Below are 19,110 nucleotides of genomic sequence, written 5' to 3'. Positions count from 1 at the left end.
GTGTTTGGGAGTTAATTTGTTTATTTCTGACCATCCTGGAGCCTGCTGCAGCAAATCCCTGATGACTGAACGTTTAAAAGTGACGGCCTAGCATTGACAAGAAGTGATTGCCTTAATGACGGCAGCTCTGTGTGAAAGTGCGTGCCTGGCCATGAGATAAGATCAGTAGGGGGAATCAAAATAGCATGCTACAAGTAGCTAAACAAAACATTTAGGAGGGAAATGTTACCAGCCTGCTGGGGATCTGCCTGTCTTTGAGATTCCTAGTCAATGTATCTGGCAGAGCTGAGGTATTTTCTGGCTTCCATTTAACCATAGTAAAGGCTTTTCTACCATGTGCTCATCCCCTGCCAGCCCACGGGACAGGCTCCTGCAAGGTCTGGTATTGCAACAGTTGCTGGGGGAAACACTCGGCCTACTCAAGGGCTTGAGATGATAGTTAAAATCTTGGACTTGAGCAAGATCACTTTTCACTCCCTGTTCTGCTTTTCCGCTGGGGGAGGTTGAAAAGTTAGCAAAGAACTAGAGGAGTTTGCTTAACTACGGCGTCCATCGTGATTGCACCAGAGAGAGCAGCAGACTCACCCTTCGTCTGCTGCAGCCGTCTGCATCCAGCACTGAATACGAGGGTGTAAGAAAACAATAATCAGTGTTTTAAGGAAGGGGCACCTTAACCAGCTCCCAAAACTACCTTGTGCTTACCTTGCAATGTGCAGTTCTTCACAGGTGAGCTTCCCTTCTTCAAAAGCAAAACAAAAGTTGTGCCAAGAGCTTCTTGGATTGGACCGAAGAGGAAGAGTTTCCAGCCTCGCCCAGCGTGCATTTACTGCCATCACACCTTGAATTGCTTTGACTACAGGACGTGATGTTTCTACTACATTAAATACTAAAAAAAAAAAATACACTGGCAAATTGCATTCGTTGCTGGAGTAGCAGGTTTAACCTACATTAATTTTGCTATTTTCTCCACTCTTCCTCACCAGCCAGTGAGAGTGCAGTGGGGAATTTTTGTTTCTTTAAAACTAAGGAGGGCAGCAGTCGTTTAGACCCTCACAAGGTGAGGAGATGGGAACCATGGTTTGTGTCGGAGATCGTTCACTGTCTCTGCTCTTTCCGAATCAGAGACTGGGGTGGAAGCGCAGCTGGCAGAAATCTCTTTTCCTAGAGAGTTCAGTGAGGGCTGAACCGTAGCACCGCTTGTGAAAATAACTCCTGATCACACATGTCTGACAGCGGCAGAGGAGCTTTGTGCTTCCCCTCCATGCGTCAGCAGAGACAGAGCGTGCTGGAGCCATCACTGCAGCATAAGAAAGCGAAGTGCAGCTGTGATACCCGTTAGCATTGCTTGTAAAGGGTGAGGCCGGTGTGCCCCCTCCCCGCTGCTGCCAAGCGCTGGATTAAAGCTTTCTCGGGAAAGCTGGTGGCTAACGTCCCCTTCCCGGTGCTCTGGAGCACCAACGCAGCCGCCTCCCTGGAAAAAGCAGGGAATAGCAATTACTTTCTAACTCTAAATTCATTTTTGGCTTCCTTATCACTTACATCTCATGCTTTGGGTTCCCTCGCCCTCCACCACGCCGCAGCAGAGCTGCCCTTCTCTGTCTCCAACACCTTCAGCGAGGACATTAGCTATGGGGACATCCTCCAGCTGGATACAGCCACCTCCCTCGAGAGTGGCACCGTTTCTGCTCTTTTTTGGGGGTCACCTGCACCAAAAGGCAGCAATTTTCCACCAGACAATTCGGAAAGGCTGAGGCTCACCCCGCAGCACCCAGGGGCTGCGGCGCTGCCCCCGAGCTCCCTGTGGGAAGCCCCCCCGTACCTCACCCCCCCAGCCTCGGTGGGGCAGGGAATCTGCAGCTCGCTTTGCAGTTCCCTGCTGTCCTAGCCGGTGCCTGCGCCGAGCTGGCAGGCTGCCTGCGCAGAGGGGAAGGGCAAAGAGAGGCTATTTTGAATGTTAAACAAGCAGAAAAAACTTTGGTACCAGCTTTCCACGGCCGGCACTAGCAGTGAAGGCAAAACACTCCTTTGATTTGGCCTTGAGGTTCACCTTGAAGCCGTAATCAGCTGGGGGAGAACCATGGCGGAAATAAATCTGGTATTCCAGCAGGTAAAAGACTTTTAATCAGCCCCACATTGGTCTCAGTAATACAATGTCATTTCAAAACACTTCAGACTGCAACAAAAGCTACATCCTTAAAATGGCAGCTAATAAATTTTCCTGTCCTGCTAACTTAATCCTTTTTCCAGCCAAGAAAGGCAAATGGGAGTTCACGAAGCAGCGAGGCAGCCAGGAGCCTGGCAGCGCGAGCAGGAACACAAGCCCCAGGGCTCTTTGGCAGGGGCCCAGGCTGTGTGGTGTCACAGCTTAACAGGCCATTTTCAAAGGAAGGGGGAGAGAAAAAAAATTTTTAAAGGTGACATTTGGATTATCGAACCAATGGTTCATCCTCTGCTAGTGGTCCCGGGGAACCCACAGACCCCCGCACAGATAGACGCGGCTATTTACTCCCAGTTCACAGCCCTAGTGTAACCCTTGCTGCCAGGCACAGCACCCGGCACTGGCAGTGCCCTCCCTGCCCGTACTGATGCTGGCTGAACCAGTTTCCTGGGGATTAGCCGGAGGCACACCATGCTGCAGGAGGACTTCACTTAGGATTTAAAAAAAAAAAGAAAAAAAGAAAAAAGAAAAAAATCCCCCCTCCTCCCGCAAGGTACTTCTGCTGTGTGTTTTAGAGCAGTTCAGGGCCAGCCACGCAAGGCCAGTGCTGACATCCTCCAAGCCCCAGGCTGCCCCAGCATCCTCCATCCCCAGGAGGTCTCTGCTGCAGCGCAGGATGCAGGAAGAGCGCCCGGTGCACACAGCAAATGCTGAAGCAGCGATTTACTCCCCCGTCCCAGATGCAGAAACGCACAAAACAAGACACTTGCATCAAAAAGCAGTTTTGGAGGAGCCAGTTGGGCAGGCGCTCCAAAGAGCAGCTCACTTCCCCAGGTCCACATGAAGTTGCCGCTCCCCGGGAGATGACCGGAGCCTCCAAGGCATCCGCAGGCCTGGGCTCAGCCCCGGTGAGGGCAACCCCACAGTAAGGTATCACCTCCCCAGCACAATGCAAAGCACACGGAGAGAAGGGGCCAAGTAATCCCCCCTCCTCCAAGACCACCATGCTGCTTCTGGTTCGCAGCCCACCATCACATACAGATCTCTGCCCAGGGACCTTGGTGAGAGCAGCGCCATTTCAACGTAAAAGTTACCACTGCTTTGAAGCAGAAGCCGGCTGCTACTTCAATACCTGTTTGAATACAGCAGCCTCAGATCACAAAGGAAAAGCCACAGCAGAGCGAGACCTACGTTCATCTCACGCGGGAGGGACCCACATATCCTATGGGGTGCAACAGGGCTGGTTAATAAACTCAGGTCTACTGCAAGTACAGCCATGCTTCTGCCTTGGGTTGGCCAGGGCTGGCAGGAGAGGACAACCTCTGAAAGGGACAGGCCGAGATGTCTCCCAGCCTGGCATGATGTGAACAGCGGTCAGGGCAGGTCTGCAAGGCGCTCTCCTCTCTGCCTTTGTTTCTCACGCTCAAGCAGTAACTGCAGAGCTTGAAAGGGCCAGAATTGAGGCTCAGCCCTGCCACGTTCTGGGGAGCAGAGCACTGGGGACACAGCAGGGATCAGCTAATGTGCAAGTTAAGACAGGAGGACTGAAAAAAAAGAGGCGAGTCATGTCAGATGCAGTTCCAGGACGAGCAGAGCAAGCCGTCCATCAGCACGGCACCACGACATCCCGCTCGCAAGGCACCGACTCCGGCCGCATGCTGAGCATGTCCCCAAAGACACTGTCTTGGTGCAGGTTTCTACCTTTCTGAGGAGCTCCCCATCCACATGTCTGTTGCCATTTTCAACCTCTTACTGGTTTCCTATTGTGGTAAGAGCAGCCCCTCTCATTTCCTCGCTTTCACAGCCCCTTCTTGCCTCAACAGAGCGGGCACACTGAGTCCAGGGGTGCAAGGCAGACCTTGGGAAGGAGAGCCCGCTCTGCTTACACCTGCAGGAATGCAGGATTTGGCCACCTGGAACCCAGACAAAAAACAGCTTTCAGCTGCCCCGCAAGGTCAGAGCCTCCTCGGGGTCCTGTTGTGTGCACTTCTGGAAAGAGCCATCACTCAACCAGCCATCGCTCAACTTATTATCCAACAGTTTTCCATCACAGTCCGGGCCGTGACTCACCAACAACCACCTTTCCTCAGGGGAACTCACGGCCAGTCCCCAGGAGTCGGTCTCACCCCATTTCACGTGCTGCAAGCTGCAGGGATAGCCGCAGCAGCAGCTCAGTGAGCAGCCTTCCCCGCATCTCTCGCCAGCACGCCGAGCCCTGGCATGGCCTGCCTGCATCCGGCTCCTGGCAAGCCAAACGCTGCCGCCGCAGCGCTGGAAGTGCCACGCATTCGTATTCCTATTTTCTAACAACACTCCTGCAGGAGGATTTGCTGAACGCGATGCACTTAAAACAGCCTCTTCCAGAGCTCATCAGTCCCCCACCGTCTCCTTTTCCACTAACGATCATTTTGGATAGCAGCTTCTATGCTCTGCCTGCTTCTCGTTGGCAGAGGGAGGAGCCCTGAATCCGGGGATGCCAGAGGAATTTTAAAATGCCACTTTTACATGGCTGAGAAAGAAAAGGCGCCGGAGCAGCTCAGGTCAGAAGCCAGAATTCGACTTTAAAGAAGAGGCAGTAACACCACAAGCGCCTAGAGGCTTGGGCGACTTCTCTACAGCCTTCCCACCTCCCTCTTTCTGAGCTCCCACTTTTTTCCAGCCCCAGAAGCGCACATCCAGCAAAAGGCACCCACTTCAGCCACCTCCGCATGGAAGCCGGCCGTGGGGAGCCTGTCCCATCCCCACCCCATGCTCCCCCCGTGCCAAACCCATGCTGGCAGGTCGGAGAGCACAGGGAGGAGCCCACCGACATGCACAAGAGCCCAGCAGCCAGCGTGTTGTTTTGTGGTGGGATTTTCAACACCAGGGAAATAATCCAGTGTACAAGACCAAATTAGGGCATGGATTTTATAATCATCTTTGCTAGTGACACACTATACGACCTTGGGTAAGTCCCTCCATCCATCTTTAAAGACTCTCTCAGAGGAGTGCCACAAGACTTTAATTAGCAGCCCTAAAAGTACTCGAGATAGTTTGTCTCTCTTCCAAAATAACCAACTGCAGATAAATTGGAACAACCTTATTTTTGAATTCTGCAAGCAACTGGGATCCAGGCTGCTCTCAGATCAGTCACTTCAACAACATAATCAAAGTTAAATGTGCCAGCTGTGCATGAAGGATTTTAATACGCTGCACGGACTGGAAAATAGCTCGAAGAACCAGCTTACCATGGCTGGGATGTCACTGTCGAGCAGCTGCATTATAATCATCTGCAATCAGCAAAATGCCTTTTTTTTTTTCTTTTAATCACTTTTTAGTCTTGGGGAAGAGGGCTCATTTTTACTTCTGTCCTACTTACGAAAGCACCCTTGAATCCTGAGGTACCCACTACCAAGAGATCAGGCAGCTACTACAGCAGTGTAGACTGATCAAAACACTTTCAACTGTCTACAATCAAACCCCAATTACATTGACAGGTTCCTAAGCTTTACAAGTTGCGCCCAGACAGTAACTGCTCACACTGCTACCACCACCTCAAGAAACAGTATGTGCATTTCCACAAATCCAGCAAAAATCCAGCTCCAGTTGCCAGGAGACAGTTGCCTATCATCACATATCCAAGACCTGGGACGGCTCCAGAGCAGAGTCCCTCCCCACGGAAAACCTGAGCGCAGCCCAGCATCCTTCTCTGCAAGGGCCACCTCTGCACGAGCAGAGGGGTCACAGCTGCAAGATGAAGCAGGAGGGGAAGTCTTCCAACTCTATCCTTCACAAAAGGCTGAACCTCTCTTTGATATATTCTACATGTTAAATATTTACAAATAAAATCTAACACTAAAATATGCACATACTTCAGAGAAAATGACAAGAAACAGGCTGACCACGCAAATAGAGCTTTGCCCTTTTAACTACCAAAATGCTTTATAAACCTCTCCTCCCATTTCACCATCCTGGCAAGGCTGTAAGTGTTTTACAAATGGGGACACACCATGATGATGCTTCGCAAATAGCTTTCTGTCCCTCCTACCAGCTGCTCAGCAGTGGTGAGTGGAGCATTGGAATACAGCAAATTGCCAGAGGTGCCCAATATTTTAAGGGACATTATGCAAGACTGCTTACATTAGAGGAGTGACAGTGATTGAGTTGACAGCAAGCATCTATAAATGCCAAGGATCCAGCTACTTCCACTGCTGTTGGAGCTGATCCAGAACTAGAAAATAGCTGTGAAATTCCCATTGCAGATGTGAAGATGAAACTTCCCCGAGCTCTCAAAAAAACAAATAAATCTCCAGCAAAAATCTGATCAGGGACTTCCATTCCACTGCCTTTCCCAGACCAAACTATTCTTTTGGACTTCACCATAAATTGTTTAAGAGCTTCAGCCCAAGCTCAAAATCAAAATCTTGGCAGCTTCTTTGATAGCTTCCCAACTCATGGTAAAGGGCGATTTTGTTTTCTTTACGTGGTATCAGCAGTCACCATTCCTGGCAAACCCACATGGCTGCCAACTCAGGGAAGGCATATGCAGCTATGTTCTTCCACTGCAGACAAGGCTGTACCGACAGTTTAACTCCTTCCCTGGCGTGTTCCTCTTCTGAACTCTGAGTAATCTGCTGCTGAAGTTACCAGATTTGCACTCCCAGACTTGAGAAGCATCTCATACACTTTTAAAACGAAGGCTTCGAAGTTGAACAGATGGAAGCTGAACCAGGTTTCACAACATGCAAGCAGCAGCTGCTTTTCCCATGAACTCTACCCATAGCCTCTACCCGCGCTCCCTGCTCGATGGACAACAACAGGGCTCCCACAAAACTGCCATGCTCTTTTAGCCACTACCAAGACACAGTTGAAAACACTGTCAACACAGAATGACAGAAGAAAAACACTAATGCTAAAGCCAAGCCAACAGTCTACTTTCAAGGATGAAACAACGTGCCAGGTTGCAGCTGAACTGCAATGGAGAAAATCAGACAGGTCCAGCCTCTGTGGTTTAGTCTTCCCTCCCTGAAATGACAGCCTAAATAAGGCAGTCAAAAACTGATCACAGGATTCAGATTTAGAAGTACAGCTTAACAATTCCTGCAGGCCACAAGATTTTTGCTAAATCCCCAAGCATTATTCTTCTCCAGTTTCTTCCTTTTCCACTTAAGACAGACTTCAGCTTGTTTTTGCAGACCTGAAAGAAGCAGCTCCTTTTAAATCCAGTGACTAACATCCTTCCTTCAGATCTCTGCCAAACCTCACTTCTGCCAGATTTGAAGTGTCTTTGGCCTTATTTTCAGCTTAACTAGGTTGTATATTCTTCAAGACAAGCGCTCTAGAGTCCATTTACTAAAGGTGTGATGTTGCCATGTTGCTGTTATGAAACACTATAGTTTAGCTTTATAGGTTTTTTAATAGTTTGTTTCTGTTAGCCAATGCATTTCCACTCGTATTTTTCCACCAGAAGTTTCTTAGTAGGTATTAAAGAACAGAACAAAAGGAAACAAACTCAATACCCTGCATTGCTGCCATTTCAGTCAGCCAGTTTAGAGGCAGAACCTGGAGAAAACTTCCAGAAGAAAAACAGAAAAAAAACAGGGTGGGTTTTCTTTGTACAGTTTCCTGTAAAGGGAGTTATACAATTGCTTGACCACTGCAAAGTCAAGCATAGCACAGTAACAGCTTCTGCAGCTTTTATTTTGGAAGATGACAATCGTTTCCTGATGCTGGTTAAGCATGGGCAGGAATACACTTGCCCATCATAAATGCACTGCGCAGACAGATTGGGAACAGCAGCACCTAACAGACATCTGCCATCACCGACTGGACTGGGAGCTGCGTGGCTACGGGCTCATTTTAGGAAAGAGGAAAACTCCTTGGTGCTTACAAGGGAAAAATAAAGATAGTAAGTACTGAGGATGCCTAGTTAGGAGAAGGTCAGGAAACGGAAGAACCAGAATACATACAGGTACTTGGACTCCAGAGTACCACACAGCCCTTCTACCCATGTCAGGAAGACAAGCGCTTGATTTGTTAATTCAGATTGTTAAACAATGCTCCTTACAGGAAACACAGCAAGCCGTATTATTTTTCCCCACTTCGTTAACATTCCAGTTTAACTGTGCCGCATTATTTCAACCTTAGATAAGGGCTCAAAAATGTAAGTTTGAGCAAAGCGCATACAGCTTTCCAGATTCCTTCCACACATCCGTATGTATTTGTGGACCTGTGCAGTCTCCTGAGCCCTTGCTGAGGAACACGCCTGTTGTGCTGAGGCTCATCTGTCGCACAGACTAGACATGCTCTCAGTAACACAGCTGTTGCTTCTGGGGTCATGGTCTCTACCTAGAAAAGGCAAGGCTTGACACTACCATATCCTCTCCCGGCTGTGCTGGTTGCACACCAAAGTGAAGTGTGCCATTCAAAGCTTGTGGCTGTTATTTGTTCAATGCATATTCCACCCACATTCAGCATGGCTGTTTGTCTTACGACGAGTCATCTCCGTTAGGATTCTCCTTAACACGGTCGTGGAGCATTTACTGTTTCCTAAGCAAGCGATGTTCATTTTGTGCTCCATTTGGGACACAGGGCTGCGTGCACTCTTAGATGGATTACTGTCGCTCCTTTTTTTTTGTCTCTTCACTGACACAACCTGTGAGGACGGTACATCTTTCTTCCTTCTTACGAAGACTCATGTCCAGTTCACTATAGGGTTTCTTCCCCTCCAATATTCTGATCCAAAATCAATTTATTCAGATAAAATAATGGTGAGGTAAGGGAAAATTCTCACTGCTTGGACTTGAATGGACTATTTTGTCATTTTTGTGCATTTTCTGAGGTAGAAGATTCCAGACAAGTGAATGAAAGTCACCAGCTTCCTGTAGCTAATTTGGCAGCCAACTGCATCACATCAAAAAAGCAGGTTTACATACTAACAAGGTCACTAGTTAAAAACTCAGCCCCTGCTCAGACACATTATGATCAAGTGTCTGCGTGTGAGTGTCTCCAGAACCGGGAAAGAAAATTAAATAACCATTAACTAGATAGAAGAGAGCTGTCTCCTCTTACCACCTACTACTTCAAAAATAGCATAGTACATGCAACTTGATGCATGCAACCAGGCCATTTTAAAACAAGGTATGCATAGTATATCTGACCTTCTGTAAATAAATTCCCTTTTAAGAGTCCAATATAGGCATGGGAGGTCTATCATGGTGACATACAGCTTCCACGTAACAATTTTGAAGGAGTGAATCCCCCCTTTGTATCATTCCAAGGCATTTCTGTGTTTTTTAAAAAATGTTCAACTGTACAGATGAGTCAAAGGTACTTCTAAGAGGACATAATAGGACACCTTTCCCTGTGTCACTTCATTCATATAACACTGTGACAGAGATTTGCTGTTGCTGGATTTTATTTCCTTCTTGAATTTCACTGGTTAATTCCAATGGTCAAACTGCATCTTCCAGAGAGACAAGGCCACTGCTTCGGAGCGGATGGAAAAGATGTCTCACAGGCTGGCTAGTACTAAAAATACCAGTAGGGACGGAGAAGTACAGGCTCACCAGCTAAAATCTGTTTCCCTGCCTCTCATGCACTGGCTAGTCAACCGGAATCCCTAGGATATCTGCAGTACGAGGTAAAGAGCTAGTTAACATGAGCACAACTTCAACCTGTCTTTAAAAGAAAGCTGTTAGAGGATCAAAGGATGTTATGCGTGAACAACTGAAAATACACAATTATCAGAAGAGCCGCTTACGACTGGCACATTATTGGTACTGCTTTAAAGGAAAAAAATAATGACATGCAGGTGCTTCAGTCTTCTTTGTATGTTCTGTGATATATAAAATTACCTTTGGACAAAATAGTAAGAGGAACGGAGGAGAGGATACCAGCTCAGGTAACCAAGGGTTTGGTAAATTGGAACTTAGTGCCTTTAATACTGAGTAAAAACGTGCACCCCACGCAGGCGGAGCTGAGTGATGGGGCAGGTGCTCCAGGGTACAAACACATTCTGCAACTGTAACCGCAAGCTGGGTTTGAGGGTGTGCAGATCAGGTTCAGCTGCAGTATAGCTACACTACTCACTGGTTTTACAAAAATATTAGCAGTCTGTTGCTAACAGACAATTGGAGGAACTCAGTGCTGCCCGCTACAGACTCCTCAGATTAGCACTTATTAAAAATTAATAAAATGGTTTATTTTATATATACATATGTTCCAAAAAATTTATACAGTTAAAATATCAAATTAGTGATCTGGTAACAATACTGTTCAAAATAATCTCTTTTGTATGAACATTAAAATACACGTTTTTAAAAGCGTTTCCTTTTAGTGCTTCCAAAGCACAGCGTGTGCCAAGGCCACCTGAAGAATCTCCGTCCTCCTCACAGGATGAAAGAGAACTGAAGTCGGGGACCTGGGAAGCCTCAGGTGCACTTTCATAATGTCTGCAGACAAAACAGAAGAGAGTCTGAGGTAGATTGTTTAGTGACCATCGGGTGGTAACAGTCACAGGGCTGTCTTTAGCTTTCATTAACACAATAGCAGTTTCTTTACTCTCAATCTACACTGAATCTCAAGTTTAAAGGCATGGCTAGCAGTTCTTGGGAACAAGACCCTTGTCTCTGTGGTGGCAACATGCAATTTTACCAGTGCAGGTGTTTCTGGGAGGGTTTTTTTGGGAACACACGGGCTCTCTCCACGATGCAGACAGTGTGTGCATTTGACAGTGCCCCATTTTAGTGCAACCTGCTGCCTATAGCACGTAAATGTCTAATGACAGCGTTCAAATGAGTAAATTCTCATCACCTGCAGGAGGGGCAGCAATGGTTATTTTCTTCAGCCTGTTGAGCAAATAGCACCCTCCACAGGAAAAAAGCCACACCTTTCATAGCAAATCCTTAAGGTTATAGCCCAGCTTCTGCCGATAGAGGTTCTTAAAGTTAAAGCTCCACTGCTTCTTCTCAGACTGTGACAGTAAAATCACTTGACTGCCAAGATGGTGAGGGCAGCAGCTACATCCTCTTCCACTCTTCTGCGGCACAGCAAACTCATTCCTGGTCCATATTCGTCTGGCCGGTACATTATTATCTACTGTTGACATGATTAACTCTGTTGGGTAGGCTGTTGAACTCTAGTTCCTCTAGTATTCTCTCTAAGTGTTGTATTAAGACCCGTTTTTTAAACCTAAGGAAGAGAGGGAGAGCAATTTTATTTTTTTCTTCCAAAAAACAACTCAAGACTATTCAGCCATGACAAATCATATTACCAGAGGCACTCTGTTTCCAGTACGGAAGAGCTTTCTTTATTTCTGGCATTAGAATGGCCAGAAAATTTAATTTAATACAGCCGCCCTTCCCCAACCCACCCAAAATTTTGGGTCAGTCTTCAATAACAACCTGTCCCTCTATTTCACATTTAAACTTTAAGTAAAGACAATTTACTCCATAAAAATATAATGGTAGTTTGACCACTAAACAACTATAATAATTGAAATATGTCAAAAAGGAAAACAGAAAATACTAGTACTGGAAAAGTTTATGATTTACTATCATGATCTGAATTAACATTTAATTTATGACTCTGAGTCATTTATATCTATACAAACCTTGCTGCTTCCTTGATAGCAAATTCAATGAAATACTTCTGAATTTCCATAGGTCCTTGCACCTCCTCAAGAAGAGAGAAAATTTTTTCATAATCTAAAAAAAGATAAAAATCCAACCATATATTAAAAATAAGTCTTGCAAATGCATTTTCAATAAAGCTTAACAGCCAAAAGAAAAAACAAAGCCCAGAGTTTCACACTTCTGTGTATGGTAATACATGTAAGGCAAGAAAAAAGCCCGTGTTAGCTTTATGCACAGAAAGCAGGTGATACCAATAATTTGAAGCGATACTAATGATCTGGTATTCAAATGTGGCACCAAATAATTAAATTCTCTTTAAAAGCAGCGGCTAGAAACATCTGCCCCCAGAAAATGCAGGCTAGGTAGAGAAGCCTCATATCTCCATGAACACAGTGCCATCATTAGCAGTTAATATGCACGCAGGGCCACCAAGCCCCGTTTTAACCTAGAGCTGACATTTCTGAAAGCAGAGGTTAGGATTAGTTCTCTTAGAAGGACTAATTATCAATGCTTAGTGTGAGCACAATTAATATGACTATCTTACTGGTACAAAGTAAATATATCCACTGCAAAAGAATGAACTGGATACATTGAACTAGAAACAAATTAAAAAATAGCATTTTCAATATTTTCCATAGTTGAACCCAGTATGAAGGTATTTACAGTGCTGTGACTAAGAGCCTGCTCAGAGTGACGTAGCAGGCACAGAGAGGATATATGGTCAAAACTGTGAATATATGTACATATTTAACCCACTACTATTTAGCTTCTTTCTTTGATGCCTGCCTGAACTCTGCAGCAAGACAGGTGACTCATACTGAACATAGTACTATTTTGCTCTACATTACCATTTACCAGACATGAATTTGGTATAAGATTAGATGAGTCCACTTTGCAAAACAGGAAGCAAACACATACCCAAGCAGGAAGTTTCAAAACATCTTAAAAATAAAATACAGAAGCAGCATGAAAATGGCTTCATCTCTCAGCAGCCTCAGTCTGCCACAATGATTATATGCCTCAACGAAATACTAAGTTTTGGGAAAGCAATGCAAGATCAGAAAAACAGAAGAGTTAAGAATACTCCATTATACTAATTACTAGCACTTGACAATGTATTAGAAAAATATTCAGTAATTTAATTTGTAGAAATAATTCACTCAGACATAGACCACATTAGGGACATCTGCCATTTAAGAAAAAATGGAAAGATATGCCTATGGCAAATCCTACAGCATATACATTAGTTGGAGTTTCAGGTTAATGTTTTGGTTTTGACCCTGCATACAAGCACAGGCAAAACATGCAATAAAAGCTGAGGAGGCAAGTTACTTTTCCTCACAACATTTTAGATTTTGGGGGGTTATTAAACCTTAAAGAAAAAAAGAAGAAAGTAATTTTTAGTCTTCAGTTCTTAAGAGTTTGCAACAGTGTTCCATCACACTATCTTGCAAAATAAAAAAAAAAATCACTTTGCTATTAACTGTTAAGATTCCCTTTCAAACATATCCCAAGATGCACCCTTGTAGCTACATGTACCTTTGTCCTCCAAAGGAAGTTTTGACAGACACAGAGCAACTAAGTACACTATGCATATGGAAGGAGCAGTGCAGCGTAAGGCAAAGTCTATCTAGTCTCATTAGATCATCGGCAACAAAAACAAAACCTCTGGAAGATGCTTTCACAGGGTCTCTCTTATACCAGTTAACCTATCTTCAAGGGCAAACAAGGTCACTTGGCATTCAACTTCCCAAGCACTGCTGTCTAAACTTCAACTCACCTGCCCAGCATGTAAGAACTTTCTTCCTTTTTTGTCCCTCCATTGCTCATATGCAAGCAATCAGAAATTATTAGAAATCTAATGTTGTATGTATATTGAAAATAGCTCCTTATTTCAAGAAAAGAAGTCTTCTCTCTAGCACCATGTATAATATACTAACACAAAAAAAAAAAACAACTTACTTCTTCCAGGTTTGCGAACCTCTTTCATCACTTTAATTTTGATATCAGCATTGTTTCCCTCCAACATCATAGGTGTTATTTTAAATGAATTTGGCACAGATTCGGAAGTAGACTCCATTGCCCGTTTTTGGTCATCTCCAGTCACACTGTAATTTAGAGGCCCTCGAACAAGTGCGTTGGTACCAGTTTTATGATCCAACCCATCTTCACTTAAACAATTGAATTCAACAGGTAGAGAGTCTAAGTCATTGGGTAACATTTCATCCTCTCCCATAGCAGCTGGAACCGAAGGAGCCATTTGCACAGGTAAGCCATCAATTTGCTTTTCCAATGACTGACAATTTTCTGCTTTCTTCTCTCCATTGCCATCTTGGACAACACTGTTATTGGTATCTACAAATTAAAAATACATACCTTACTAGTGCATAACTGCACTATCAAAAAACAAAAGGAAATAGTTCTGTATCCTTTGTTGTTTGAAGTCTTGTGTAGTGATCTGACAGTGCTGAACAACTCTCCAATACTTTTATTCAACCTTTGATGTGACCAAGGGAATACCTTCCATTGGACTGTTACCATCTTTTATCACTACCACTATGAAGTCACCATTTTCTGTATTCCTATTGCAGTGTTATGACTTCTAAGTAAACTAATGTTTTCCTTCCTTCCCCCAATTCCAGCTAACAGAGTCTTCTTCTGACTCCATTTGCTGCAATAGGTGGGTAAGAAGATTAGTATTTGTGGGAAATGAAAACATAACCATATTTTAACTTTCCTTCCCCACCACAGAATACACAAACGACAACTAAAAACTGATCTGAAATCCTTGCTACCTCCAAACCACCTTGGTGCAAGGTTTCAGTATTTTTTTTAAAAAAAAAAAAAAAACAGTTCATCAAAATTATTTTTTTATTCCAGACTTCATTAGCTACAGCAGCAGCCTGTTTATCTAGGCCAACAAAAGAAACTCAGTCCTAATTAACACTAAAGCATACATACATGCTGATATACCCTTTTGAATCAACTTAGAAAGCACACAGAGAGTTAGTTGTTTGGCTTTTTTTGGGGGTGGGGGTTTTTTTTGGCTTTTGGTTTGGTTTTTTGTGGTTTGTTTTTTTTTTTTTAACACACAGATATTCCCACTTGTGACCAAGCAGGCTGCTTTACTACAACTCAATATACCTTTATTTGCTGGGATGCCTTTGAGGTTCAGATATGATGGGGATCCAGAAGCAGATGGTGGCCCTTTCCCACCAACATGATTTGTTACGACGGGTGGTGACTGTGGCCGTCTCAACAGTGGTGACATACTACGCCTTCTCTTTAGTGACGCTGGAGTATTGGGCTCTCCAGGACGCTTAATCTTATTCTGAGGCCCAGCAACAAATTCATCTGCTTCATCTATCATCATACCCTGAAAAGAAAAAACAATTTTTTAAAAAAAACAGTACAAAATAGAAATTGTTTCATCAATTCATTGATGGAGTAAGTCCCTCTGTGTTAAAATTCAGGTGGCTTTCAAAACACTTTACAGCTCTCAGAACAGAGATACCTAATGTACACTGTAACCAAAGACAGACCAGTGCCACTCTGTGCATTCTCTCAGCATGATTCTTTACATATTTCTCTTGGACCACGTGAAAGACACCACTCCTTTCCACACATGACAGAAAAGCTACAGAGGTTAGCAACATACTGCTGTTGTTGGAGAGAATTTCTACTCACAAATTATTTCAAATCATGTTAAATATAAAGATACAGCAGACAGCGCGGCTCCTCCTACCTTCTTATCCTGTTTAAATGGATTGCCAAATGTATGAAGTCTTTTAGGTTGATCTGGGTCAATCTCCCGAAGGGGTGAAGGCATCATTTTCAGGTATTCCTGGTAATTTCCCATTTGAGCAACAGGAACACTATGAAGGCAGTCTGCAACAGAACAAGAGATTTTAATTTAGTCTACCTTAAAACTAAGGCAATACAAACTTCATACACTTCAATTTCAAGTGTTAGCATTTAGGAACTAGAAATGACTATTTCTTTTCACTACGGAGAAAGATCTGAAGACTACAGTTTCGGAAATAAGGCTGGCAAGAGTTGAGCTTAATTGGCAAAAGAAGAATGAAAAATAAGCAAGTTTAATCTCTGTGCTAACAACTGCATCTTTAGACCACCAGCACCTAACAAGGGTAGAACAAAATAAGCCCCTCTCTGCTTTAAGCCACCATCACTATAAAAAACATGCCTTCTGAACCTTATTGTATGGGAAAGCTCTCCCATGAAACTTATTTTTAGAATTTAGAGCAAGCATGACATCTTGCATGACAGAAGGCAAAAAATTTCCTTCTTTTCCCTTCAGAGTCAAGAGAAGGACACTGACTCAACAAATGACAGAATGTCCACTTCTGCTCCCACACCCAGTACAGAAAACACTGCTTCATGGAGTAAAAAAAAAAAAAAAGCTGTACTCTCTCCAAACTGTTAATGAAGAACAGTGGCTACTTACCTTCATCCTGCCCCAAGATAAGCCTGTGTGTTTTCAGAAGATTGGTTCTCATTCTAGTTAGTTGGTCTAGAAGACTGCGACGAGGAATATCATATGCATTTCTGAATGCCTGTGGCTTCAAATCCTAGTTTTATAACAAAACAAGTAACTTTCAATTAACCCATCAGTTCTCATGCACAGAGAAATTCCTCTAGGAACTGTAATAATGTTAACTATTAAACAAATTATTCTGAAGTAACTTCAGAGCTTTGTAACTGGATACAGCAAACTCAATGGCTGTCTTTTCAACAAGACCTTATTCAGCATTAGCGCTTTCAGCTCCATTAAAACTAAGCATGTTAATTCTTGGATGAACAACACTAGCTGTCTTTTGCAGAGATTGTCACTTAGAACACAGTAATCTTTGTTTACTACAGGATTTTCAAACAGTGTCCCAAAAGCAAGTGCAAAAAATTGCATTTACTCTTCTCACTATTTATGCCTACGCTGCACTCTTCACAATTCACTGAAAGTACTTACTTCCTTCTTCTACACTAAGTCCATAAAAGTTACCCATTTGAAACAGATGAGATCAACTGCTTAATCATGCAAGATCACTACGCTGTTTACCTTGTTTAAAAGTCCTATGTGGAAGCCAGCAAATTCTTTAACATTCATTTCCGCCAGTCTCAGTGGAGATTCCCCAGTGATCCCTTGCAGCAGTTGCTTAAAATCCCTACTGTGTACCAAGGAGAGGCCACTGGAATGATTTTTCACTTTTATTCCAATTTCTTGTGGAACTTTCTTACCCACTGAACCTATTATCCGTTCCGACTCTATTTTTGTCTAAAATGGAATCACACCATGAGTTAAAGAATCAGCAGGCATTGCAAATTTCCAGTATAAAACACATAGTACATTAACAGAATAAAACTATAAATTTAGTTCCAACTACTCAACAAACAGGAGAGCTACCTACCCAGGGATATATTGGATTACACAGATTAGATCTCAAGTAGAAAGAAATCCTAATGTGCTAGCATATGGAAAAAATATTTAGCCAGTGTGTCTAAATTTATATGCCAGTAGGAGGTCTGTGAATACCCCTGATTTTACTGCAAGTCTTGTGACTTTCTTTTGTGTCCCTGAAGAATCATTTTTAAAGGGAAAGAAAAAAAAGTAATGGAAGGTAGGATGCCTTAGGTTACTGTAAAGTTGCATCTAAAACAGTATTATTCAGATGCAGTAACGTAATTCCAGATTTAGTTTTTGAAACAACCTACAAACTAAGGTTTGCACTATATGTTTGCAACAAGATAAGGGAGAAAAGTCATAAAAGAAATGTGTTTCATCGGTAGGTTTCTAAAAACATTACTTCTCCAATTAGCAGAGATTTCTTATTACAGCTACAGATAATTTTACTGTATGAAGCTTTAACTGTATTCAAAGTAAGACCCACTTGCAATACCTCCAAAAAACCCCAACCAACCAAAACCCCAAAACCCACGGTGATTGCAACCCACATCCCCTAGATCTCACGCTCTGCAGGGTTTGCTTCATTATCTGTGGGAAACTCTGAATTTAAGGACAGCAGGAGCACAGCAGAATTCTGGAATTGCTTGTCCCTATAGAGGAGCTTATAATGCATCCAACACATTTAAACTGTTTCATGTGCTGAGAATGTCTGTGAAAACCACAGTAGCCATCTCAAGCCATTCCAACTCCATATTGCAGATAAATAATATGAATTTGCATATCATTAAGTTACTGAAATACCACAGGAAGTTTTGTCTAATAGATGCTCCGTCATTCAGAGGCTTTTGGAATTTATTTTGTGCATTCTTTAAGGCGGAGGATTTTTCTTTGCAATTTTAAAGGCTGCACTGCTTCCCCACTGACTTCTAGATATTAAACTACTGTTGTAAGAACCATTCATGCTAAGCAGGCATGGCTTTCAGACAGTTACACCTGAAATGGCATTCTTGACAAAGAGAAAAAGATATGTAAGACTATTTCCCACCAGGTCACAACTTAACACATAGAATGGATTTGACCTGAAGGAAATGGGAAGCTCAGATATAAAGCTTAAACTATGACTTTAATCCCCGTGGACAAGAACGTACACTTTTTTGGAACATACACATTGCCAAGGCACACATGGAAATAAACATGAGACTGAGAGCAAGTCTCTGACTTCAGCTGTGAAGAACAATGGCAAGAGCAGTCATAAATCCAATTAGTAATAATCTTTGGAGTTTAAAGGTCTACCAGATACTTAAAATGTAGCTGAAGAGGTCTCCTTCACGCTCCCCTCCACCACTTACAGAAGGCACAGTCACTGGCTACAGAATCACTCTGGATTCATCCACATGTGCGGTGGAAATGCTCACCAATCTTCAATTATAATATATGCTGTACACCCATATGAACTCCCACAGGGATTAACTGCTTTATAATGAGATTACCACAAACTAAATAATCAACGCACTTCTAATTGCAAAGGTTTTATCAATACTACCTGTTGGCTGAGTTTTTTAAGGTAAGAGATAACACTGTAACTAAGTCCACAATCTAAATTATCTGATATCAGATTTGGAGCTCCCATCATCCTTAGGGCTTTCTTTAATGGCTATAAGGAAAACAAAATACACAATAGTAAGAGAATAAGTCTTTAAAAAAAAAATTTATAAGATCAATTACAGGAAGCTAAGGCACACGGATTAGTGCTCTAGCTTTTCCACTTTTGGCCACTAAAATTCAAGTCTATTCAGATAACATGTGACATGAGTTTGGTAGTCTAACTAGCTCGCAATGGACATTATGCCACATTACCAAGACACCACACGGTGTGGTGCCACTGGCAATTTCCACTCAAAGGCTCAGTACCAGAATAG

At 43.3% G+C, this 19,110-nt stretch overlaps 1 protein-coding gene across 5 annotated transcripts in view; it reads right to left on the bottom strand.

The window, feature by feature from the left end:
* Window positions 1-10,325: 10,325 nt before the first annotated feature.
* Window positions 10,326-19,110, bottom strand: part of LOC143164395 (integrator complex subunit 6-like) — a 45,830-nt gene continuing 37,045 nt past the window's right edge. For 2 of the 5 annotated variants that reach the window (XM_076346930.1, XM_076346932.1), the window contains 8 exons: window positions 18,735-18,845; window positions 16,847-17,062; window positions 16,238-16,361; window positions 15,518-15,660; window positions 14,917-15,148; window positions 13,735-14,127; window positions 11,751-11,844; window positions 10,326-11,329 (listed from right to left, as the gene is read on the bottom strand). In XM_076346930.1, the coding sequence (XP_076203045.1) occupies window positions 11,230-11,329; window positions 11,751-11,844; window positions 13,735-14,127; window positions 14,917-15,148; window positions 15,518-15,660; window positions 16,238-16,361; window positions 16,847-17,062; window positions 18,735-18,845 (1,413 nt within the window). In that variant the 3' untranslated portion in view covers window positions 10,326-11,229. The remainder of the gene's footprint in view (window positions 11,330-11,750; window positions 11,845-13,734; window positions 14,128-14,916; window positions 15,149-15,517; window positions 15,661-16,237; window positions 16,362-16,846; window positions 17,063-18,734; window positions 18,846-19,110) is intronic. The other 3 variants (XR_012996063.1, XR_012996064.1, XM_076346931.1) reach the window with 3 other exon arrangements.

Source organism: Aptenodytes patagonicus, chromosome 9 (genome assembly GCF_965638725.1).
Source record: "Aptenodytes patagonicus chromosome 9, bAptPat1.pri.cur, whole genome shotgun sequence".
In the NCBI taxonomy this organism is placed as follows: Eukaryota; Metazoa; Chordata; class Aves; order Sphenisciformes; family Spheniscidae; genus Aptenodytes; species Aptenodytes patagonicus.
This window is presented reverse-complemented; position numbering and strand designations above follow the sequence as displayed.